General features: G+C 48.3%; 1 protein-coding gene across 9 annotated transcripts in view; it reads left to right on the top strand.

The window, feature by feature from the left end:
- Positions 1-25251, top strand: part of ANK1 (ankyrin 1) — a 204318-nt gene that overhangs the window by 175453 nt on the left and 3614 nt on the right. For 4 of the 9 annotated variants that reach the window (XM_073218837.1, XM_073218836.1, XM_037008511.2 and 1 more), the window contains 5 exons: positions 11701-12244; positions 15122-15266; positions 19290-19373; positions 20370-20510; positions 20761-20893. In XM_073218837.1, coding sequence (XP_073074938.1) covers positions 11701-12244; positions 15122-15266; positions 19290-19373; positions 20370-20510; positions 20761-20859 — 1013 coding nt within the window. In that variant the 3' untranslated portion in view covers positions 20860-20893. Of the gene's footprint in view, positions 1-11700; positions 12245-15121; positions 15267-18178; positions 18647-19289; positions 19374-20369; positions 20511-20760; positions 20894-25251 lie in introns of those variants that run through there. The other 5 variants (XM_073218840.1, XM_073218839.1, XM_073218838.1 and 2 more) reach the window with 4 other exon arrangements.

Genomic DNA, 25251 nt, shown 5'->3' with positions numbered 1-25251 from the left:
TGAGATGGCAGCAGCAGTGGCTGAGTGGCCCGGGAGCAACCATGCCCACAGCAGCTGCCCAGAATCTCCTCTTGGTGCACAGCCACCAGGGCCAGACCCAAAGGCCACCACTGGCATGAAGCTGCCCGGCGGGGGCACCACTCTCGCAGGAGAGCACACCTGGTGTGCCTGCCACTCCCTGCATGGCTCTGTGCTATCCTGATGGAGACCCCACCCACAGCAGCTTAGGGGATTAATCCGGAGGCTGCTCCAGGAGTGCAGGTAACTGATACAGGCAGCGGAGAAGGGCAAGGCAACCAGCAAGCAGGAAAGGACTTTGTTCTCCCAGCTGACACATGCGCTACCTGCCTACAACTACCTATATCACCATGAAAAGTCAGAAGAATTTGGTCCAGTCCAAAATTACCCAGACAACCCCCGAGAGATGGCCTGGGGAGATAGATTGAACCAATCTCCCTAAAAAAGAATTCAAAATAAAGGTCATAACCATGCTGATGGATCTACAGAGAAATATGCAAGAGTTAAAGGATAAAGTTGGGAGGGAGAATACAGAAATAAAATAGTCTCTGGAAGGACTTAAGAGCAGACTGGATGAGGTGCAAGAGGCCATTAATGAAATAGAAATCAGAGAACAGGAACACAGAGATGCTGAGGCAGAGAGAGATGAAAGGATCTCCAGGAATGAAACAATATTAAGAGAAATGTGTGACCAATCCAAATGGAACAATATTTGCATTATAGGGGTACTAGAAGAAGAAGAAGAGAGAGAAAAATGGATAGAAAGTGTCTTTGAAGAAATAATTGTGGAAAACTTCCCCAAACTGGGGGAGGAAATTGTCTCTCAGACCATGGAGGCCCACATAACTCCCAACACAAGGGAACCAAGGAGGACAACACCAAGACACATAATAATTAAAATGGCAAAGATCAAAGACAAGGACAGAGTATTAAAGGCAGCCAGAGAGAGAAAAAGGTCACCTACAAAGGAAAACCCATTAGGCTATCATCAGACTTCTCAACAGAAACCTTACAGGCCAGAAGAGAATGGCATGATATATTTAATACAATGAAACAGAAGGGCCTTGAACCAAGAATACTGTATCCAGCATGATTATCATTTAAATATGAAGGAGGGATTAAACAATTCCCAGAAAAACAAAGGTTGACAGAATTTGCCTCCCACAAACCACCTCTACAGGGTATTTTAGAGGGACTGCTTTAGATGGAAGCACTGCTAAGGCTAAATAGATGTCACCAGAGAAAATAAAATCACAACAAAGAAAGCAGACCAACCAAATACTAACTAAAGGCAAAAAATAGAATCAACCACTCACAAAAGCAGTCAAAGGAAACACAAAAGAACACAGAATAAAACACCTAACATATACAGAATGGAGGAGGAGGAATAAGAAGGGAGAGTAATAAAGAATCATTAGACTGTGTTTAAAATAGCTTAATAAGCAAGTTAAGTTAAACGAATAGTAAAGAAGCTACCCTTGAACCTTTGGTAACCACTAATCTAAAGCCTATAATGGCAATAAATACATATCTTTCAATAATCACCCTAAATGTAAATGGACTGAATGCACCAATCAAAAGACACAGAGTAATAGAATAGATAAAAAAACAAGACCCATATATATGCTGCTTACCTCACCTCAAACCCAAAGACATACACAGACTAAAAGTCAAGGGATAGAAAAAGATATTTCATGCAAACAATAGGGAGAAAAAGCGGGTGAAGCAGTACTGGTATCAGACAAAATAGACTTCAAAACAAAGAAAGTAACAAGAGATAAAGAAGGACATTACATAATGATAAAGGGGTCAGTCCAACAAGAGGATATAACCATTATAAATATATATGCACCCAGTACAGGAGCACCAACATATGTGAAACAAATACTAACAGAATTAAAGTGGGAAATAGAATGCAATGCATTCGTTCTAGGAGACTTCAACACACCACTCACTCCAAAGGACAGATCCCCTGGACAGAAAATAAGTAAGGACACAGAGGCACTGAACAACACACTAGAACAGATGGACTTAACAGACATCTACAGAACTCTACACCCAAAAGAAGCAGGATACACATTTTTCTCAAGTGCACATGGAACATTCTCCATAGTAGACCACATACTAGGCCACAAAAAGAGCCTCAGGAAATTCAAAAAGATTGAAATTCTACCAAACAACTTCTCAGATCACAAAGGCATAAAACTGTAAATAAATTGTACAAAGAAAACAAAAAAGGCTCACAAACACGGAGGCTTAAGAACATGCTCCTAAATAGTCAATGGCTCAATGACCAAATTAAAATAGAGATCAAGCAATATATGGAGACTATTGACACCAACAGCATAAAGCCCCAACTTCTGTGGGACACAGCGAAAGCAGTTCTAAGAGTAAAGTATATAGCAATCCAGGCCTATCTAAAGAAGGAAGAACATACCCAAATGAATACTCTAAAGTCACAATTATTAAAACTGGAAAAAGAAGAACATATGAGGCCCAAAGTCAGCAGAAGGAGGGACATAATAAAGATCAGAGAAGAAATAAATAAAATTGAGAACAATAAAACAATAGCAAGAATCAATGAAACCAAGAGCTGGTTCTTTGAGAAAATAAACAAAATAGATAAGCCCCTAGCCAGACTTATTAAGAGAAAAGAGAATCTACACACATACACAGAATCAGAAACGAGAAAGGAAGAATCACACAGACCCCATAGAAATACAAAAAATTATTAGAGAATATTATGAAAATCTATATGCTAGAAAGCTGAAAAACCTAGAAGAAATGGACAACTTCCTAGAAAAATACAACCTTCCAAGATGGACCAAGGAAGAAACAGAAAATCTAAACAGACCAATTACCAGCAAAGACATTGAATCTGTCCCTGCGCCAGATGGATTCACTGCTGAATTTTATCAGACATATAGAGAAGACATAATATCCATTCTCCTTAAAGTTCTCCAAAAAATAGAAGAGGTGGGAATACTTCCAAACTCATTCTATGAAGCAAGCATCAGTCTAATACCAAAACCAGGCAAAGATACCACAAAAAAAGAAAACTACAGAACAATATCCCTGATGAACATAGATGCAAAAGTACTCAACAAAATATTAGCAAACTGAATTCAAAAATACATCAAGAGGATCATACAGCATGATCAAGTGGGATTCATCTCAGGGATGCAAGGATGGTACAACATTCGAAAATCCATCAACATCACCCACCAAATCAACAAAAAGAAGGACAAAAACCACATGATCATCTCCATAGATGCTGAAAAAGCATTCAACAAAACTCAATATCCATTCATGAAAAAAAATCTCAAAAAAATGGGTATAGAGGGCAACTACCTCAACATAATAAAGGCCATATGTGACAAACCCACAGCCAACATCATACTTAACAACGAGAAGCTGAAAGCTTTTCCTTTAAGATCGGGAACAGGACAAGGATGCCCACTCTCCCCACTGTTACTCAACATAGTTCTGAAGGCCCTAGCCATGGCAATCAGACAACAAAAGTAATAAAAGGAATCCCGATTGGCAAGGAAACTGTCCCTGTTTGCAGATGACATGATATTGTACATAAAAAACCCTAAAGACTCCACTCTAAAACTACTAGAATATCTGAATTCAGCAAAGTTGCAGGATACAAAATTAATACACAGAAATCTGTTGCTTTCCTATCCACTAACGATGAATTAACAGAAAGAGAAATCAGGAAAACAATTCCATTCACAATTGCATCAAAAAGAATAAAATACCTAGGAATAAACCTAACCAAGGAAGTGAAAGACCTATACCCAGAAAACTACAAGACACTCTTAAGAGAAATTAAAGAGGACAGTAACAAATGGAAACTCATCCCATGCTCCTGGCTAGGAAGAATTAATATTGTCAAAATGGCCATCCTGCCTAAAGCAATCCATAGATTCAATGCAATGCCTATCAAAATACCAACAACATTCTTCAACGAACTGGAACAAATAGTTTTAAAATTCATATGGAACCATGAAAGACCCTGAATAGCCAAAGCAATCCTGAGAAGGAAGAATAAAGCAGGGGGCATCTTGCTTCCCAACTTCAAGCTCTACTACAAAGCCACAGTAATCAAGACTATTTGGTACTGGCACAAGAACAGACCCATAGACCAGTGGAACAGAAGAGAGAGTCCAGATATTAACCCAGGAATATATGGTCAATTAATATATGATAAAGGAGCCATGGATATATAATGGGGAAATGACAGCCTCTTGAACAGTCGGTGCTGGCAAACCTGGACAGCTACATCTAAAAGAATGAAACTGGATTATTGTCTAACCCCATACACAAAAGTAAACTCAAAATGGATCAAAGACCTAAATGTAAGTCATGAAAACATAAAACTCTTAGAAAAAAACATAGGCAAAAATCTCTTGGACATAAATATGAGCGACTTCTTCATGAACATATCTCCCCGGGCAAGGGAAACAAAAGCAAAACTGAAAAGCTTCTGTACAGCAAAGGATACCACCAATGGAACAAAAAGGCATCCTACAGTATGGGAGAATATATTCATAAATGACAGATCTGATAAAGGGTTGACATCCAAAATATATAAAGAGCTCATGTACCTCAACAAACAAAAAGCAAATAATCCATTTAAAAAATGGTCAGACGAGCTGAACAGACAGTTCTCCAAAGAAGAAATTCAAATGGCCAACAGACACATGAAAAGGTGCTCCACATCGCTAGTCATCAGAGAAATACAAATTGAAACCACAATGAGATATCACCTCACACCAATAAGGATTGCCACCATCAAAAAGACAAACAACAAACAACATTTGTTGTTGGCGATGTTGTGGAGAAAGGGGAACCATCCTACACTGTTGGTGGGAATGTAAACTAGTTCAACCATTATGGAAAGCAGTATGGAGGTTCCTCATAAAGCTCAAAATAGAAATACCATTTGACCCAGAAATTTCACTTCTAGGAATTTACCCTAAGAATATAGCAGCCCTGTTTGAAAAAGACATATGCACTCCTATGTTTATTGCAGCACTATTTACAATAGCCAAGAAATGGAAGCAACTTAAGTGTGCATCAGTAGATGAATGGATAAAGAAGATGTGGTACATATACACAATGGAATATTACTCAGCCATAAGAAGAAAAGAAATCCTACCATTTGCAACAACATGGATGGAGCTAGAGGGTATTATGCTCAGTGAAATAAGCCAGGTGGAGAAAAACAAGTACCAAATGATATCACTCATATGTGTAGTATAAGAACAAAGAAAAAATTGAGAGAACAAAACAGTAGCCGAATCACAGAACCCAAGAATGGACTAACAGTTACCAAATGGAAAGGGACTTGGGAGGTCGGGTGGGAAGGGAGGGATAAGCGGTGGGGGAAAGAAAAGGGGCATTCCAATTAGCATGTATAATGTGGGAGGGGCATGGGGAGGGCTGTGCAACACAGAGAAGACAAGTAGTGATTCTACAGCATCTTACTATGCTGATGGACAGTGACTGTGATGGGGTGGGGGGGGAACTTGGTGAAGGGGGGAGTCTAGTAAACATAGTGTTCCTCATGTAATTGTAGATTAATGATATGAAAGTTAAAAAAAAAGAAGGTGGGTCAACTAAGAAGGTATAACATACACATGGTGGAAATAACAGATGGAAGAGAAAGAAAGGAACAGAAGAGATATTGGAAGCAACAATAATAATGGAGAATTTTGCCTAAAATTAACGTTAGACACCAAAGATCCAAAAAGCTGAAGAACACCAAGTAGGATGAATGCCCAGAAAACTACACCTGGGCATATCAGTGTCAAATTACAGAAAATTGAGGATAAAGAAAAAAAGAGGAAAAAAAATCTTACCTATAAAGCAAAAAAGATGAGAATTACATCTGAGTTCTGTTCAGAAGGCTTGCAAACAAGAAGAAAGTGAAGTGAAATATTTAAAGTGTTGAGAGAAAGACCCACTAACCTAAAATATTCTTTATCCTGAAAAATTATCCCTCAGAAGTGAAGGAGAAATAGACTTTCTCAAACAAGCCAACATTGAGGGAATTTGTTGCCAGCAGATAAGCATTGCAACAAGTTCTTTAGAGAGAAGGAAAACAATAGGTCAGAAACTTGGATTCACATAAAGTAAGCAAGAGCCTCAAAGAAGAAAAGTCAACTAAAAAGTTTATTTTTTCTAATTCTTAATTGATCTATAGGATAACAGTTTATTCAAAATAATAATAGCAACAATGTATTCCTTTGTGTATATATCTTATGCCTATATATACACACAAACATATGCTATGTATGCTTAATATGTAATTGAAATGAATGATGAATGACATCAAACAAGAATGGTAGAAAGGACAGGAGGGAGAAATTAAGATCATTTTGTTATTATAAGGTACTCACATTGCCTATGAAATAGGATAAGGTTATTTGAAAGCAGACTTGTGTTGTTTGTGAAGGTGTATTGCAAATTCTAGGGCAACCACTAAAAAATGTAAAAAAAAAAGCATTACTAATATGCTAAGAAATGAGAGAAAATGGAGTCATATAAAATGCTCAGTTAAAACCGTAAAAGGCAGAAAAAGAAGACAAAAATAGGAACAAAGAACAAAAGCAACAAATAGAAAAGAGTACAAATATGGTAGATATTAATCCACTATACCAATAATCACTTTGAATGTCAATGGTCTAAATGCACCAATTAAAAGACAAAGGTCAGAGTAGGTCAACAAACACAACCCAACTATATGTTGTCTGCATGAAACCCACTTTAAAAATAAAGACATATATAGATTAAAAGTATATAGAAGAAGATCATACAAATAATACCAAGCTGACACTAATCAAAAGAAAGCAAGAGTAGCTGTGTTATTTAAGGTAGAACAGTCTTCAGAGAAAGGAAAGTATCAGGGATAAAGAGAGGCATTATTCAATGATAAAAGAATTAATTTTCCAAGAACATAATGATCCTTATGTGTGCATCTAACAACAAAGCATCAAAGTAAGTGAAGCAAAAAATGATAGAACTGCAAGGAGAAATAGATGAATCCGTGTGTAGTTGGAGACTTCAGTATGCCTCTATCAGAAATGGACAGATTTGGCATGCAGAAAGTCAGGACATAGTTGAACTCGCAACACCACCAATCAACTGTTTATAGTTTATAGTTGTAGACTATTTCACCCAACAACAGTAGAATGCACATTCTTCTCAAGCTCACATGGAACAGTCACCAAGACAGACCATATTCTGTGCATAAAACACACCTTAACAAATTAAGAATAAAAAGAATAAATATAATTCATCAGACTAACAAGCTAAAAAAGCAAAACCATATGATCATTGCCACAGATGCATTAAAAAAGTTGGCAAATCCAATATCCATTCCCAATTTTTAAACTCTCAGCAAAGTAGGAATAGAGAAGAATTCACTCAATCTGATAAAGGGTATCTACAAAAACCTAAAGCTAACCACATAAACTATAAGATTGCCCATATAAAAAATCCAATGGCATCTACAGAAGATGGTTAATAAATAAGTTTAGTAAGGCTGAAGGATACAAATTCAATATAGAAAAATCAACTGAATTTTTATAAACAATTATTACAAATTGAAATTTTTAAAAAAGAATATTTAAAATAGCATTAAAAAAACTGAAGCACTTGGAGGTAAATCTGATAAAAGATGTATAATAATTATACATCAAAACTATAAAACATAACTGAGAAAAATTAAAGACCTAGATAAGTATACAGATACATCTTGTTAATGGGTCAGTAGATTTGATATTATTGTCAGTTCTCCATAAAATGATTTATATATTCAATGCAATTCCAATCAAAATCCCAGTAGAATTTTTTGGTAGAAAATGACCAAGTGGTTCTAAAGTTCACATGGAAAGGACCTAGAATATCCAAAAACAACTTTGAAAATGAACAAAGCTGGATGATTCACACTACCTGACTACAAGATTTATTAGAAAGCTATGATAATCAGTACAGTGTGGTATTGTCATAAAGGTAGATAATTCAGTGGAACAGAATAGAGTCAAGAAATAGAACCACATATACATGAATAACTGATTTTCAACAAAGGTACAAAGGCAATTCAGTGAAGAAAGGAAAATCTTTACAATAACTGGGCTGGAACAATTGGATATTCATATGCAAAATTAACTTGGATCATACTTTGCATCATATACAAAAATAACTCAAAATGGATCATAGACTAAATATAAAACCTGATGTAAAAAATTCTAGAAGTAAATATAAAATAATAAAACTTCTAGAAGAAAACAGAAAAAAAAACCTTAGAGATGTTAGGTAAAACAAAGATTTCTTAGATACAACATCAAAAGTGCAATCTGTAAAGAAACAAATTGATCAATTGGACTTCATCAAAATTAAAAACTTCCCTTCTTCAAAATGCACTGTTAAGGAAATGAAAAGATGAGCCAGAGATTGGGAGAAAATATTGCCAAATAATGATTTGATTTAGGACTTGTATCCCGAATATATAAAGAAATCCCAAAACTCAATAATAAGAAACAAACAATCCAGTATTTAAAATGACAAAGGATTTGAACAGACACTTAATGCAGAAGATATAAAGATAGTAAATAGGCACATGAAAAGATGCTTGACATCACTAGTCATTAGGGGAATACAAATCAAAACTACACAGGGATACCACTACATACCCATACGAATGATTAAAATGAAGAAGACTGACCATACCAAGTGTTGACAAGGATATGGAGGAACTGGAACTCTCGTGCACTGCTGGTGGGAATGTAAATGGGAAAACCACTTTGGAAAACACTTGGGTTGTTTCTTTAAAAGTTAGACATATACCTACAATATGGTTCAGCCATTCTACTCATAGGTACTACCCATAAGAAAAGAAAGCATATGTCCACACAGACAGGTAGTTTTATTTGTAATAGCCCCAAAATGGAACCAACCAAATGTCCTTTAGCAGTGGTATATCCATCCAATGGAATACAACTCAACAATAATAATGGATAAGTCATTGATACAGGCAACCACATGGAGGATAACCAAATAATTTGGCTGAGTGAAAGAAGCCAGAAAAAAAGAATACACACTGTACAATTCCATTTATCTAAAATTCTGGGAAATGCAAACTAACATAATAGTGACAGAAAGCAGATCAGTGGTTACCTGAGCAAGGGGTGGCAGAAGGATCACACAGAAGCATGAGGACAGCTTTCTGGGATGGAGAGTTTTCATTGTGATGATTTCATGGTGTATACATACGTCAGAAAGTATCCAGGTATCTACTTTAAATATGTGCACTTGTATGTCAACTATACCTCAACAAAGCTATTTTTAAAAGATGCTAATGGCAAAATCTAAAGAAAAGACCACTCACTGTGTGCCTTAAGCAAGTTGTTGAACTTCTTATTTCCTAATCTCTAAAGTAGGAATAATATTACTTTCCTTGTAGTGTTGTTGTGATAATTAAAAACAACATGTTAGATATGTTTTATACAAAAGCGACCCTCAATTAGTAATGGAAATAATGTAATGATGCTTTCAAGAAAAATAAAATCACTTGGCTCTAGAATGTTCTGCTCATGTGTATCTGGAGAGATTTATGGAGGGTTTGAAGGCTACTGCCCTTGGTTTCCCAAACCTTAAATCACAGTTTCACATGCAGTGACTTGAGTTAATGTCACGGAAAGATTTGATCCACCATTACTCTGCTCTCCCATCTCCTCTTCGGTCTTCCTGGTTTGGGGAGTCCCTTAGTCCGGGTTAAGGCACAGCCCTCCCGTCCCACCTTATGGTCTCTCCCTCCTTCTCCTAGTTTGGGGATGTGAAACCACACTGGAGACCCGTAGAGATCAGTCAGGAGAAGAACTCCTGGGAAGATCAGGAGCGTATGTATGTTGGTCACACAGTGTGGTTTCCTGGCACGCAGAACACACATGTAAATGTTAGCAAATGTGGTTTTACTAAGTCTGGGCGAGGAGGTCATCTGTTCTGGCTCCATGTTCTCCCCTCATACACCTGGAATGCACTGAAGCAGTCCCTGGGGCCAGTGATTCCCAGTGGTGTTCTAGGCAAGTGGGAGGAAGTAGCAGACACCATCCCTGACATCTAAGAGTGCGCAGTCCCGTGAACTGGCTTAGTGAGGGAACTAGAAAGTGACAAAAGGGTGTGTGTGTGTGTGTGTGTGTGTGTGTAAGCCCCAGCCCCTTATTTAGCATGGCACCTGGCAGGGAAGCAGACCTCAATGAACATCTTTTGGGTGAATGAGTGAGTGAATGAGGATAGCTGGAGATACAGTCAAAAATAGAGAAGCGATGGGTGACCAGGAGCTCAGGCCCCCGGGTGGGAATGAGGCGAGCTGCTTAGGCTGCCAGAAAGGCCAAGCTGGGGAAGAACTAGATGTGGGGTTGAGGTAGTGAGGGGTGAATGGAAGTCTGGGCACTAGGGGAGGGGCCTCTCTGAACACAGGAAGGTCCCTATGGACTCTGCAGGGAGCAGCCCCACCCATACCCAGGGTCGTCCTTCAGCTCCACTGGGCCTTCAGAGGATGTAGGCACACCTCTGCTCCCTGGTCCCCCAGACCAGCTGAGCCCAATGTAGAATCTTGTCCTCTAGTCCCTTTTCCCACCTGCAGGTTGGCAACTGCTCTGAAGGGGAGTCAGAGGCCCCCTTTCCCCTGTGGCAAGGATCCCCACTCCTGGCTGAAAGAACAGCAACACTTCCCATTCAAATCAAACAGGCATTCCTGGTATGCTTCCAGGTGCCTGCCATGCAGGTTCCTGCCTATGCCAAACATCAGGGAGTCGGTTCCAGAGTCAACCAGGAAACAAGGAGGGACCCAGGCCTGAGCCGGTCAGCAGAGCAGATGAATGACCAGGCAGTGCTGACCACAGGGCTCCGGCCCCAGGTGGCTGCCGACCTGGAGCAGGCAGCAGTAGCTCAGGGCCTGTGGACGACGGGCTTCCAGGCACAGCACTGAAGCAGCAGCTGTGTGCCTGTTACCAGGTGGCACCCTCTGGCGTGGTCCATTTCAAACCTTAGAACCCTCATTGTGCCATTCTGGATCATTCAAAGTTTCTAGAACCAAGACACAAGGAGGGAAAGTGAGTTCATCCCCAAACCCAATGGTGTCCCCCCGAGGCCTGCGGGTGTTCATCTTCATCACTTACCCTGAGTCTGGGTGGCTGTTCCTCCCCTTAAGGTGCACTCCTGACAGATACCCTAAGGACTGTGCTGAAGGGATGTTTTGAGCAAAGAAAGACATTTCTTTCTGCCCAGCCATCGAGAAGTGGGCTTTCCTCCAATTAGAGGCAGATTGGAGCACATGCTTTTAGATCAGGGTACCTTGATCTAGTGCTTGGACCTGGAGAAGAAAGAGTTCCAGTCTCTCCTCTTTGCCATCCAGCAAAGGAGCCCTCCTCTCAGCCCCATTCCCTGGCTGCCCCCCAGCCAACCCAGAGCCTTGGCTCTCTGGTCTAGTGCTCTGGGAGGCAGCCACAAGGCCTGAACACTAGGCTTTGAGCTTGGAAAGCCCCTTGCCTGGAATGTGCATGCGTTTCTATGGCTGTGCCTGAGCGTGTGCGTGTCTGTGGATTTGCACGTAAGCGTGTGTGACAAAAATTGCTTCTGGAGCATGTTGCCCTCTGTCTGCCCATCCAGGTTACTCCTCGCTGCAGGACGAGCTGCTGTCCCCCGCCTCCCTGCACTACGCGCTTCCCTCTCCACTGCGTGCAGACAAGTACTGGAACGAGGTGGCCGTCATAGACGCCATCCCCTTCGCGGCCACGGAGCATGACGTGATGCTGGAGATTTCTGACATGCAGCTGTGGTCTGGGGGCCTCACACCGTCCCTGGTCACTGCTGAGGACTCCTCTCTGGAGTGCAGCAAGGCCGAGGACTCTGACGCCACCGGCCACGAGTCGAAGCTGGAGGGGCCACTCTCTGAGAGACCCCAAGGCTCTCTGGACCTTGTGGAGGATGACACAGTGGATTTAAGTGCCACAGATAGCCTTATCGATTTGCTTGACCAGGAGGCAGGTCAGAGGTCAGAAGAGAAGCTGCCAGGTCATACGAGGCAGGAGGACCTGACAGGTGCAGGGCAGGATTCAGAGAGTGAAGTGTCTCTTGTTTCAGGCCAGCAGAGGGTGCAAGCCCACATCACAGAATCCCCTTCCGTGAGCCGGGTGGAGGTGAGCGAGGACAGGTAAGGATGGGACGGCCCTGGCAGGGTGCCTTTCATCTCCCTGAGCTTCCGGTGAGAGTGTGCCTGCCCGGGAGTGCCAAGGGACATCTCAGGTACTGATATTGACCCGACCATGTGTTCTAAATGCCTAGAAGCAAAGAAATTCAGTGTGGCACCAGCTTGCCTCTGAAGCTGCCCAGCCCTTGCGCAGGCCTCTGTCAGGTGTGAGCTGTGATCCGCAAGGCCAGTCGCCCACCTGGCCACAAGCAGCGGGAGAAGCTGAGGGTGCTGGACAGCGGAGGTCTTTCTTTGGAGAGAGATGATACGGCTTGGTTGACCCTGTCTCTGATGGGCAGCCAGCGTAGGTGCTCTGGCCCCTGTCACTGTTATGTGCCTGCTGCCAAAGACCATATTTAGAAACCCAGAAGCAGAGGGCCCAGGGACAGTACTTGTGCAGTCACATGGCTGGCATGTGACGGAGCTGATAATGGTGTCCTTTCTACTTTATGCCTTTGAAAGAGTGAGGCTGGTGTGCTTATCTGGGGCAGGACTGAGCTGTCAGCCGCTAAGAGGTGGTTATTCTCCCGAGTAACTCCTCACCAAGCTTCCTGTGGTGGGAAGGCCCGGCACTGGGCCTGCAGCATAAACAGCACTGGCAGTTTGGGCAGAAGGGCCTTGGGCTCCTCTGCAGACACTGAGTCCTCGGGCAGCAGGCCTGACTCGCGTCCATGCAGTGCAAGGTGCCCTACTGCTAGGCTGAGTGTGCAGGAGGGCTTGGGGAGAGGGATGAAGGCAGGCATGGGGCCAGCCTCACTTCGGCCCTCCCGGACTGGCACAGGATGGAGCGACAGCAGCCCTTTCTTCCCTGTTGCTGGGCTTTCTAGATTTTCCCTAAAGCAAGGAGATGTCCATGCACTCCCAGAAAGCCAGGGCTACCCAAGGGCTCCGGACTGGCCAGGCCCTGGGGGATTTATTCTCATGTTGTCTCCCACCCACATGGCTCCTCGGGCCCCTCGGAAGCTGGGCTGACAGGGCCATTTTCCAGAGCCCACTCAGTGCCGCCTGAATACCATAGAGGGAGAGAAAGAGAGGCTGCATGGAAGCTGAGACAGCAAGGATATATTCCCCCAAAGAAATCCTCTGGTTAGCACTGGACGGACGGGGCATCCCTGTGAGAGGCCGCGTCCCAGGAGCCTGTGACGGTCACTCACTCAGCAGGCCTTCGCTGGCTGCTCCCTGTGTGCTGGTCGCCGCCACACAGTAGTATCAGGGAACCAAAGGCGGGGTGCTAGGCCTCCGTGGTTACAGTTTGGCTCTGTGACCTCGGTCAGCCTTCCAACAGAAAGATTTAGTCAGTCACCCAACAATGTGGATGGAGTGCCCGCTATGTGCCAGGCCCCTAGGAAGCGTGCCAAGGTGCCAGGGCTGCAGCGTTGAACGAAACAGAAGTCTCTACCTGCAAGAAGCTAATGTTCTAGTGGAGAAACTGACTGTAGACAAGATTAAGTAAACAAAATCAAAAGTAATTAAAAGAGAAATGCTAGAGAAGTGCTAAAAAGAAAAAGAAAAAGTGGGGAAGGGGGGTGAGGTATAGTATGTGGGGGTGGGGGAATGACAGATGGGGTATCCAGGGAAACCAGAGAGAGTGACAGCAGGGGAAAGCCCCGAGGAATTAAGGGAGGCCCAGCAGCAGGCCCTGCGGGTGCAGAGGCCTGGCGGAGGAGCATGCCTGGCATGATGGAGGAGCAGTCACAGTGCCTCCTGTGACCAAGGGGGTCACCGTAAGGGAAGGAAGGCCTGGGGCCAGACATGCCAGGCCTTGAGGTCCTCGCTGGACTTCGGCATTCACTGGGTAGGATGGGGAGCCATTGACTGGTTTTGAGCAGAGGAGGTGATCTGGCAGCTGCCTTGAGAACAGCCTGCCACGGCCAGGGGTAGAGGCAGGGAGGTAAGCTAGGAGGCGAGAGTTGATAGTGGTCGGGCCCAAGATGGTAGCAGCAGTGGGGGTGAGAAGTGCTTGTGTTCAGGATATGTTTTTGAAAGTGGAAGCAAAGTGGGAGAAGAGAGAAGTGGGAGTTCACTGGTATCCTTGGCCTGACACCTGGGAGGACCAGGAGGCCGTTGACTGCAGTGGGGATGCCTGGATGGAACAGGTTTGGGGACAGGGTCCTAAGTGTGGTCTCAACACGCCATCCTGGCGGCGCCTCTTAGAGCTCCAAGGCAGAGATGCCGTGGGCGTGTCGGATACATGTCCGCGGGTCACAGCAGAGATGCTCCACTGGATGTGGGGAGCGTGTGGCTGGGGTGCAAGGTCGCGGACTAAGCGAGCTCACTCAGGAGTGGATGCAGGTAGAGATAGGGTCTGAGAACTGCGCCCGGGAGGCTCCAATGTTCAGAAGTTGGGAAATTTGGGAAGAACCTACAAAGGCCACTGCAAAGTGGTAGCTGGAGAGTTGGGAGGACCAGGCAAATGTGTGGTCCTGGAAGCCACAGAAGAGCATTTCTAGAGGGAGGAAGTGACACCTTGTAGAGTGAGCACTGATATAGGGACTTTGAGTGGGAGTGGCCTGGAGGCCCAAGTGGGGGTGATAAGGTGATAGACAGGGGACCCCAAAGCCAAGACCCTCAGTGTGGGCCAGGTGCCTCGGGAGCCCAGAGTGGGAGCCGTCCACTCAAAGGGAGGGGACCAGTGGCACTGGTGTCTCTGTCCCTCTCCTTCGGGAAGCAGGGACGGCTCACGTGTGCCTCTGCATAGGGCAGTCCGCTAAGTGATTTGTTCACACTGTCCCATCCGTCAGGTGGGCAGCACAGGATGTCAGGGCTCTGGAGGGGGAGGGCATCCGGGAGGGTAGAGACCAATGGGTGACCAGGTGTCCTTTCTGTCTTCCTGGGCCCCAGGCTGCCGGGCTGGGATAGAGAAGGTTCCATTTCTTCATACCTGCAAGATGCTGCACAAGATCCTGGGCAGGAAGAGGTCACTCAAGACCCAGACTCATCCCAGAGAACTGCCACCGTTGTTGCTGAGTCTGAGGAGCATGAGGAGGTAGGTGCTGGTGTCTGCAACTGGGGGTCCCCAGGCTGACCAGGAGCAGGGACAGCCAGGTCCCCAGAGTGGATGCAGGAGGCTGAGCGCCTTGACCCCAGAGATAAAGATAGGAGTCCACAGGGGCGTCAGCTGAAGCCTGCACGGGCGCGGGAAGGGCCTGAGTTCGAGGGCAGCCTCCCAGGCACTCAGGTCCTGAGCCTTTTTTAAAAAATTGTGGCCTCATTTTCTCTAGAAATAAGGATACAGGGGCACAGTCTACCCTTCTGCCTGCTTGATCCCCACGGAGGGGAGGCAGGGCTAGCATGTAGGGAGTGCCCCAGGCACCACCCCCACGTGGCCGGCTGAGCAGCTTGCCCAAGGTCACAGGGTCAGAGGTGGGCTTTGCCTGGGGTCTGGCTGACAGCAAAGCCATGGTTTTCGTTTGTTCCCCTTTTCCGTCCTGTTTCAGAAAGGGCTTAAAGCCCAGGGAACTGGGGGCTCGTCCAACTTGGTCCTCCCACGGTCTGCACCTGGGATTCCTCGTTGGGAAACGAGGAGTGAATGGATCATCGCCGAGGTTCATCGGCGTGAGGGTCCTGCGGCTCTGTGGGTGGGGCTCAGCAAGCTAGTCAGGACTGATGGAGAGCGGGGTCCCCCCACCGCCCATCCTCCGCTCTCTCCGGAGCCCCAGGCCTGTTTCTTGCTCAGTCAGGCCTGCCTCCCTCTGTCACCGGTCCTGCTTCATTTTATTTTTTTCACTCTGTCCTCACTCCCCATTCCCATTCTCTTGCCCCACCCCATTCCCACAGACATCCGTTTTAATGTGCTTTTGAAAAAATTTTTATTAACGAAAAATTGCAAATGAATACAAGAAGAGAATAGCATCTTAACTTTCCATGGGCATACCACCCAGCTCACAGTTACCCACTTATCGCCAGCTTTGTTTCACTGTAACGCCCCCCCTTCTCTGTCCCCAACACATTATTTTGAAGCAAATCCCAGGCATCTTATTAGCGTGTGTCTTTTTATTTCCTGCATGTTCGTGACACTGGCATGCTGTTCTGGGCTTGTGAGTGTGAAGTGTGGGCATAGGTTCCATATCTCAAGTGCTCTCTTACCGTGTGGTCAGCACTGCTTCTTCCTCTCTGGCCCATCTGCTGCTCTCTCTGCCTCTCCCCATCCCCAGTCCGAACCTCAGGCCCAGCAGGCACCTTTGGGGGCCCCAGCAGCCCTCTTGCTCACCACCCCTCTGCATCAGCCTTCCATGAAGGGGAGCCCTGGGAGAAAGCAGGATGGCGCCAAGACATCACAAGAGAAATGTTCTAGGGCACATGGTCCAACTGCCTTGTTTATAAATGAGGGATCTGAGGGACCAGAGAAGCCAAGGGCTTTTCCAGGGTCACACACACAGCAGCCAGCTCTCACGCTGTCCAATCAGAGTGAGTGTTCAGGGCGTAGGACAGAGGTCAGTGGCACGGATGAGCTGCGGTTCTCATCATGTGATGGGAGCCCAGGAATTGGTAATAAGGCCCAGCTAAGGTGATGGTTTGCAAAGCACCTACTCACTAGCATTTACAGTGAGTCTCTGAAAACCATGACAGAGAGCTACAGAGATGCCCTATAATTAGGGCTGGGGAGGTGGGCCGGAAGTGACCGTGAGCCAGCGAGTTTCATGGAGGACCCAGTCAGAAGAATGGGCTTTTGCTGGGCCCAAATTGAATGCTCCCAGGGCCTGGCTCCTGGGCGTGCGCTGTGTGGGCTTCTGTTTTTCCAGCAGCTCTCTTGCTGAAATGAGGCTTGAAATCTGATTCTCATTTACTTACTCTTTCATGTAGACAAGTACTTAACTCCTGTGTGCCTCCCTTTCCTGTGTGTAAAATGGGAAAATGATAGAACCTGCCCGGTAGGATTGTCGCGAAGCTCAAATGAGTGTGCAAGACGTATACAGGACAAGCCTGCGAAGCCTGCGCACTGCAGTAAGGGCTTGCTGTCCCGTTCACGGTGGCAGTACTCAGAAACCCTGTGATCACACAGCGCTCTCAAGAACAGGGTAGCGAGGACACTTTGAACCTCACCTGCTTTACGGATGAGGAACCTGAGATACAGAGCAGGTACCCCGCTTCCCCAAAACCCCCACAGTGAGGGAGCTCCAGGGCCAGTCTGCTGTGTCCCACATCTTTGTTTTCTCTGCCATGTGGGCTGCCACTCAAAGAGGAGCAGCCTGATCCCCAAAGTGAAATTCCTCTGAGTCACAGCTGCTGCTGCTACATCTGTGAATCCCCAGTATCAGAGGCGAGTTGAATGCGTGTGTTTCCTGCTCGTGGGTGTTGACGGCCCGGCACGGGAAGAGCCTTTGAGGACAGGCCTTAAATAGACACACCAGTTACACCTTATGTGTAGGGTTGTTACACCGGCAAAGGGGGTGCGAGGGCCTGCACCAAAGGGGACCTCGAGGACCCTGTGAGGGCTGGGGTACCTCTGCCCTTGCTTGGCTGGGACTGAGCAAATCACTGAACCCCGGGCTCTTTGGGGGTAAACCCTTAACTCTCCAGGGTGTTGTCTGGTCCCATCCCCACAGGCGGGAGTGAACCTCATTCCCACCGTGCAATAGCAGCCCAGGGAAACGCACAAGTAGCCACGTTCCCCGGACACCTTATTTCCGGGGTCTCTGAACTAGAAAAGCGCCCTGAGCAGAGCCGCCTCTAGTCCGCACGGGAGCAGGCGGCTGCAAAGGCGAGAGGGCCAGGGCCCTGGGAGCTGCCTGCGGGGCAGGCGGGGAGCAAGCGGGCCGGGGCGTGGGGGTTGCAGGCCGGGAGGGGGCGTTCCCTGGCAGTGACGGGCATGCTCCTTCCGTGCCGGGATGCGCACCTGCCGCCTTCCTTCTGGCCCAGCGGGACAGCCCCAGCAGCTGCTGCGAGAGCTAAAATTATCGGCGCCTGGCGTCACGCAGGCGTGAGGGCAGAGCAGCGGCTGCCAAGCAGGAGGACACTCGGGCAGGCGGCTCTGGCCAGGTTGGTCAGTGCCCTTCCCGGGAGAGAGTGGGAGGCCGAGAGGGACAATGGAAGGGGTCCTGGGGGGCCGCAGGAGTCCAGGAGGAGAATGAAAGGCCAGACCCCTGCAGCAGCCCGACCCCTGGCCTGCTGGTCCCCGGAGGGCCGGCCTGGTGAGGAGGAAGGAGGATGTGGGCCTTTATCACCCAGCTCCTGGTCGCCCTCGTGCTCCTGGGCTTCTTCCTGGTCAGCTGTCAGAACGTGATGCACATTGTCAAGGGCTCCCTGTGCTTCTTGCTGAAGCACATCCATCAAGAGCTGGACAAGGAGCTGGGGGAGAACGAGGGCCTGAGTGAGGATGAGGAGGCCATCTCCACCCGGGTGATCCGGCGCCGGGTCCTCCTGAAGGTAACCGCCCTGCAGGAGGCCGGGCTGAGGGCGCAGCGCTGTGACGGAGGCAGGAGCACCTGGGAAAAGGCACCTGACTCCGAGTCAGGGGACAGGTTGGCAGGAAGGGCACAGCCTAGGGCATGGGCTCTGCGGCCACACCAGGACCACCCCTCCACGATGGCAGAGACAGTGCCACTTTGTTACCTGGGAAGCCTGTTCTTGTCCTGCTTCTGTCCCCAGCCAGCTTCAGGAAGCAGACACGTCACACTCGGGGCACTGGTGTCTGTAGAAGGGCTTTCTACACTATAAAGTGCAATCCATATATAAGTAGATGCCTTGCTTCCTGTCTCAGGGCCTCCTCTGTAAAACGTGCATAATCGTTGTGTTTTGCCTCCTCTGGGTGCTGTGGGGGAATAGAGCACGTACAGCTCTTGCAAGGTCGCCCTGCATCCTGTCCTGGCTCTGTGGCCCCATGGGGTGCCTGTCGCTCTGGGAGCCTTGGTTGGCCATGGCTCCATGCCCAGTGGGCATTTCCTGCCAGGCTGGGCGTCTGTCCCATGGTGGCTGTTACTGCTGCTGCTGTTTCATTTCCTCACCCTCCATTTGTACTTTTAAACTCCCACTTATCAATGTCAAGTTTTCTCCCTTTCTCTAATTCCAGGAAAATGAGCTTCAGAATATTCCAGGGGAGCAGGTGACTGAGGAACAATTCACAGATGAGCAGGGCAACATTGTCACCAAGAAGGTGGGTGCCAAGAGTCCCCCTGAGTGGGACGGAGGCAGGTGGGCTAGGAGCTAGAAGCTGTGTCCTCACCTCCCAGCTTCTCTCGCTGCCCTGACAGAGGGTGGGCAGGCTCAGAAGGCATGGTCAGGGGCCCGGGGGCTCTTGTCTTTAGGATGTGACATTCCTTACAGCCACTGTGCTGATTCGGCCTGCAGTCAGCTCCTGTCACTCTGTTGCAGGACCAGCCCCCATGAAACAGCCCAAACCTAGTCCTGTGCAGCCTCAGCCTGAAAATAGCCATAAGACAGCAGTAGGGGGGCTCTTAGACTACCATGGGCACCCTAAAACACGAAGGATGTGGAAATGCATTGAACTGATAGCAGATCTTAATTCAGTGGACATGATTTTGCCTGTCAAGTTTAGGGCCCTGTGCTAGGTGAGGGCAGAGAGGGAAGATGCCAAGGGTCGGCCTTGTATGTGCCCCTGGGGATGCTGCCCACACTGTATCGGAATAAGACCCCTCACGTGTCTCTCCCCTGCATGGTGGGTTTCGTGCAGGCCGGGTCACATCTTCTTTATGTTATTTCCCACTGCCAGCACGTGGTAGGTGCAGAATAAGCACTTGTTAGAATATTTGGATGAGTGAATAAGGGAGTGGATTGCATCAGACGATGATAGATGGAAGATAATGTCCTCTGCCCGTAAGAGCCCCATTCCTGTGGGGATGACGGACGACAGAATGAACTTCCCTCAATGTCAAGGAAATGCTGTGGCCAGAGAGAGAGGTCACGCGTGGCCAGACTAGTCATTAGCACAAGCTGCTAGGCGCCCTCTGCAAACTCCAGCCCGTCTGAGGCTGTCCAGGGCACGTTTTCCACACGATGGTGGCGCCCCTGTTCTTGGCCCCTCAAGGAAGGGCGCCTTTGGACACAGGCCTCCTGGCCCCCGAATCTCATTCCTGGGGACCTGCTCTCCTCGAGCTCCACCTCAAAGGCCTCACCAGCCCTCTCTTTTCAGATCATTCGCAAAGTTGTTCGGCAGATAGAGTCGTCTGGTGCCGGCGACACCCAGGAGCACGAAGAGGTGATTGTTGAGGGGTTCCTGGAGGATCCTAGTGTGACGGAAGCTGATATTGAAAATTTTATGAAACACGCCAAGGTACTGGAATGGCTGCAGCCTCCGGGGTCCTCTCAGTCTTCTGAGCGGCCCGGCCCCTTTACCCGCTGCTCACCCTCTGCGCCTGCCCACCTGGGCTTCAGTCTGCGCCGCGCTCGACTCCCTCGGGGCTCCGCTGGAGCCTCCCTTCTCCCGCAGGCAGCGTTGCGCTGCCCCTGGAAAAAGCCTTTCATTCTCTTGCCTGCCTGTCCGTGTGATCCGTCCTGCCTTCTGTCTCTGCTGCTGTCTCCAGGTGGAGTTGAGGGGGAGGAGGCTGCAGCCGGACCTGCTAGAGGGCAGGAAGGGGGCTCAGATAGTGAAGCGGGCCAGCCTGAAGAGGGGGAAGCAGTGACCGCTGCCCGTCCCCTCGAATGGCCTCCTTGGAGGTAATGCCGTCTTTCCTCATCCTTTCTGCATGGCCTGGACCTCGGAGTGTGTGGCTGGTCCTGGGGATGGCTGCTCACTTCCCCGCGGGCCCCCACTTCTCCCAGAGCCTCGCTCCCGCCCGCCCACCTCCGGCATGATGCAGGATGAACAGCCAGGGCTGTGGCCTAGAGGCGTAGATTCCTCCCAACCTGCCAACTGTGACTCTGAGTGTCCACTGCCCCCTCAAGGAAACCATCAACAGGTCTGCTGACCCACCCCTCAGGGGGTGAACAATACAAATCTGAAAAAATGCTTTGATGAGTGAAAGCACCTGGGAACCTCAGCAGGAATATTATCCTGGAAACCTGGCACTGGGATCTGGGGGGAAGGGCCTTGGGGAATGCAGGGAGAGGTCACCGTGTGAACCCGCACTGCCGGGGGCCCAGCAGGCTGCTCTTTAGGAGTCTGTCTAGGCTGTGCTATTGTGACGAGAGTCCTAGCACAGGAAGAGTGCCAACAGGGACTCTACTTAGAATTGCACTGTCCCTTGAACCTGGAACCCTTCAAAAGTCCTGATGGATGCAAGACCCATTCTCCTTGGTGTTTCTGGAAATGCATTGCCCCTGTGCTTTCTAGGAAAGGGCAAAGTCAACACGCCAGAGGGGTGGATGGCTTTCTTGCTGCAAGTCAGGCAGGCTGCTGGGCTTAGTGCATGGCATGCAAGAGCATGGGTGCAGTGTGGCTGAGGACAGCAGTGTGTGTGGCATGCAATGAGGGAGCACCGAGAAGACGCGGCAGTGAAGGCTCTCCAGCGCCCAGCAGTGCTGGGGGCCTCAGCGGCCAGCTCTGACCTCTGTCCTCCCTGAGGCATCCTGTACTGAGCTGCCCCGAGGCCCTGCACTGTGCCCAGCTCGGAGCAGCTCAGTACAGGATGCATCGGGGTGGGAGTCAGCAGGAAGCAAGGAAGCACCGTGGCCCCAGTGCAGCCCCGCGGGCTGTTGCCATTTACACCCCCAGGGCCTGGCTCTGGGCCAAGTGACAAGCAGGCTCCAGTTTTTCCACTTTCAGCAAAAAGCAGGGCCGCTGCCTCTCAAGCCACCAGAAGTGCTGGCTCTGAGTTTCCTGACATAACTCAGCACTAGGGCAGAAAGAGGACTGGCAGCTCTGGTTATAGGATAAAATTAGACCTGACTCCTCAGCAGCTTAAAGAGGGCACAGTGTTAACCCTGCCCTGCCAGGGCCCCCACCAGGCTGCTGTGATCAGACCCAGCAATAGTCCACAGGTGCAAGTAATTTGAAAAAGCAGAGATTGGAAGGAGAAGCACACTCTTCTGCCTCATTGTTCTCAGGGTATTTACAGCAGTGGTGGCTTTAAATTACTGCTTCTGTTTGGCTCTGCTCTTACTGATGCTCCTGAAGCAGGCAGAGGCGGTCTAGAAGCGAGGCTGGGGGAAGGGCTGAACCTAGAAATTGTTCTTTCTAATTTTCTGCAGTTGATCTGCAAAGTGGCTGAGCCCCCACAGGGAAATGTGGTTCCAGGCCACTGAGTGTGGGTGTTGGGAACCGCTGAGCAGCCTGGCTCCAGCACACCACTGGGACCTTTGCCAAAGAGAGACCGGAGAAATGTGCAGTGGGGACAGTGGGGAGGGAGCCGGTGGGCAGGCCTGGGGTGGCCTCCAGTGCTCTCCCCTCCCAGCGGCACAGACTGCGGAGAAAACAGGGACAGGCTGAGGCGCTCTGACCCTTCATACGTAAGGGGGATCCTCATTGTTCATGGACTCCACACTAGCGTATATCCCCAGCAGCTAAAATTTATTTTGACCCTGAAACCAACACTCCCAGCACTATTGTGGCCATTCGTGGACATCCACATAGTGTGAAAAATTTGGATTACCCTGCATGCCAGTTCCCAGCTGAGGCTGAACACAAGGTGACGCTCAGCCCCTGGTTTCAGTGCTCACACTGTAAACAAGTATTTTATCTTTTGCAGTCTGTTTAGAGCCACGTTCTTTGCATTTCTGTGCTTTCTGTTGGTTTTGCCATTCACAGTGACCCCCAAGCCTAGAGCTGAAGTGCTGTCTAGTGCTCCTAAGGGCAGGAAGGCTGCAAAGTGCCCCACAGGGAAAAATACAGTTTAAATAAGCTTCGTTCAGGCATGAATTCGAGCACTGTTGGCCGAGTTCAGTGTTGATGAATCAGCAATAAACCCTTTAAGGTGCTTTTAAACAGGAACACACTCACAAAGCAAGGCTGTATGTTAAGGCTTGACAAAAATGCAGTGGGCAGAGGCTCACAGGAACCTAATGCTGTATTTCCTTGGGAGCAATGGCTCTGCACTGGTTAATTCATGGTGCCTTCCTAGAACATGGCTACTGGGAATGATGAGCATTAGGCATTTGTTTGGGAGAGTGTGAAAGTCGGGCTTTAGGAGTCGAGACTCAAGGCCTGGCTGGTCTGAAGGGGAGCATATGTATTCCGTCATGCAGTCGATTACAGACCTTACTTGCAGGGTGCCCCGCGGGAAGTCAGTAGACCTCTCTAAGCCTCAGGCGTCTCAGCTGTTCAGCTACAGCAATGCTGCTTCTCCCTTGCAGGATGGTCACGATGCTAGAGGACTTTAGGTAATGTTAACGTCCGATCCACTGCCCTTCCAAGCATCAGCCACACTCCCACGTCACTATCATCCCAATGTTGGGGTAAAGTGCAGATTCCTGGTCCCCACTCCACACCTACTGAGTTAAAATTCTAGAACTTAGGATTCTGCATGGCTCGCCTCAGGTGGTGCTTTGTGTGTATTGATGAGCAAATCATTATGCCTGAGTTTGGCTTCCCTTCCCAAACCTCCTAGAGACCATGACGTGGCACAGCTGTAGGCTTTACATTTAATATGTGAGCTGCAAGGAATGATGGGTTTGGTTTGTTCGAGATGTGGAACACCCCCACAAAGGCCAGAACACCCCCATCCCGGGTGAGGACTGAAGAAACCCAGTCTCCCATTCTGATTCCCCCCAAATCACTCCCATCTTGGCAAGGACTTTGTGACCCTGAGGGTTAGGGTGGGGGTGCTTCCTGGTCATGTTTAAGAAGCTAGAAAATTGCTATGTTAGTTAAGGCCTGATTGCTTGGGGCAAATAGGAACCGCTGGTGGGCTTTGCTTTGTGCCCAAGTGTTCAAGTCCAAGGGTGTCAGCAGAGCTGGAGCTGAGCAGACCTAGGGCTTGGGCACAGGGCAGCCTAGCAGCCCTCCAGGTGACCAGGAGCCTACGCAGGCCACAAGGGCTTCTCTGCATCTATGTGGCCCTGCCTTCTGGGGGTCTCAGAAAGCTGCGGCATAAAAAGGCTGCTGCTTTTTGTAGTTTTCGTTTTAAGGGACACTTTCTACTCAGATACTGTGGCTGCAAGACTTGTGTCAGATCTGATAATAGAATATTTTAGCAAGTTTGGAACTTAACCCATTAATCACCTCCATGGGGAGGGCCAGGCGGCAAGGGGCTGTGTTTTATTTTGCTGTTTTGTTTTAAGATACAGTCTACCTTCAGTCCCCAGCCGTTGCAGGTGTATTAGAGTCTGGGGCTAGGGGAGAGAGGAGAGAGCCACAGATGCTGGTAGGGAGCTGGGACAGATGGCAGGGCACAGGGAGATGAAATGAGAAACAGGATCTGACCACACAGCCACCAGGAGCAGCTGGGGGCTATCTGCTCAGCTCTCTATGGGGTAAGGCCTTTCCCACAGGGCACCCTGGAGAAGAGGCACAGGGAGAGAGGGGAGTACCAGGCACAGCCTGGATGTACAGGGGGCCCATGTGCTGGTCCGGCGACCACTACCACGTGGGCACTCCCAGCAGACCCGCTGCTGCCCCTCCTGCAGTCTCAACTTACCCAGAGATGAAGTGGGCAGTTACCCTAGAAGGGCCTCTAAGCTCTGAACTTTCTCTTTTGCTGCTCTTTGTCTGGGCAGAACAGTGAGCAGGAGATTGTCACCTGCCTTCCCAAGGCTCAAGATTTTATAAGGTCTCTTGCTCAACATGTGCTCAGCACTGGGGCAGGTGCTGTGAGGACCACCGGGAGAGTACGGCTCGATGCTCGCCTCAGAGTGTCTCTGCTCCAGCCAGGAGAGCATTACAGATGTGAGACAGGGAAAAACAGCTACATCTCCTTAGGGCCAGATCATCATTTACATTCACACTGCTTCCTGCCCAAAGCATTTTATAACCTTTAGCTCTTTAGAACCTCACAACAATCTAATGAGGTGCATTCTAGTATTGCCCTCTTTTGTCAGCAGAGGAAACTAAGACCCAGAGAATATGAATGACTTGACCAGAGTCATTCAGCAGGAAATTGGCAGCCACCCCTGCACTCTGATGGCTAAACAGAAAGTAG

Source organism: Manis javanica, chromosome 12 (genome assembly GCF_040802235.1).
Source record: "Manis javanica isolate MJ-LG chromosome 12, MJ_LKY, whole genome shotgun sequence".
Taxonomy (NCBI): domain Eukaryota; kingdom Metazoa; phylum Chordata; class Mammalia; order Pholidota; family Manidae; genus Manis; species Manis javanica.
The sequence above is the reverse complement of the archived record's forward strand: the minus strand, read 5'-3'. Positions and strand labels throughout refer to the sequence as shown.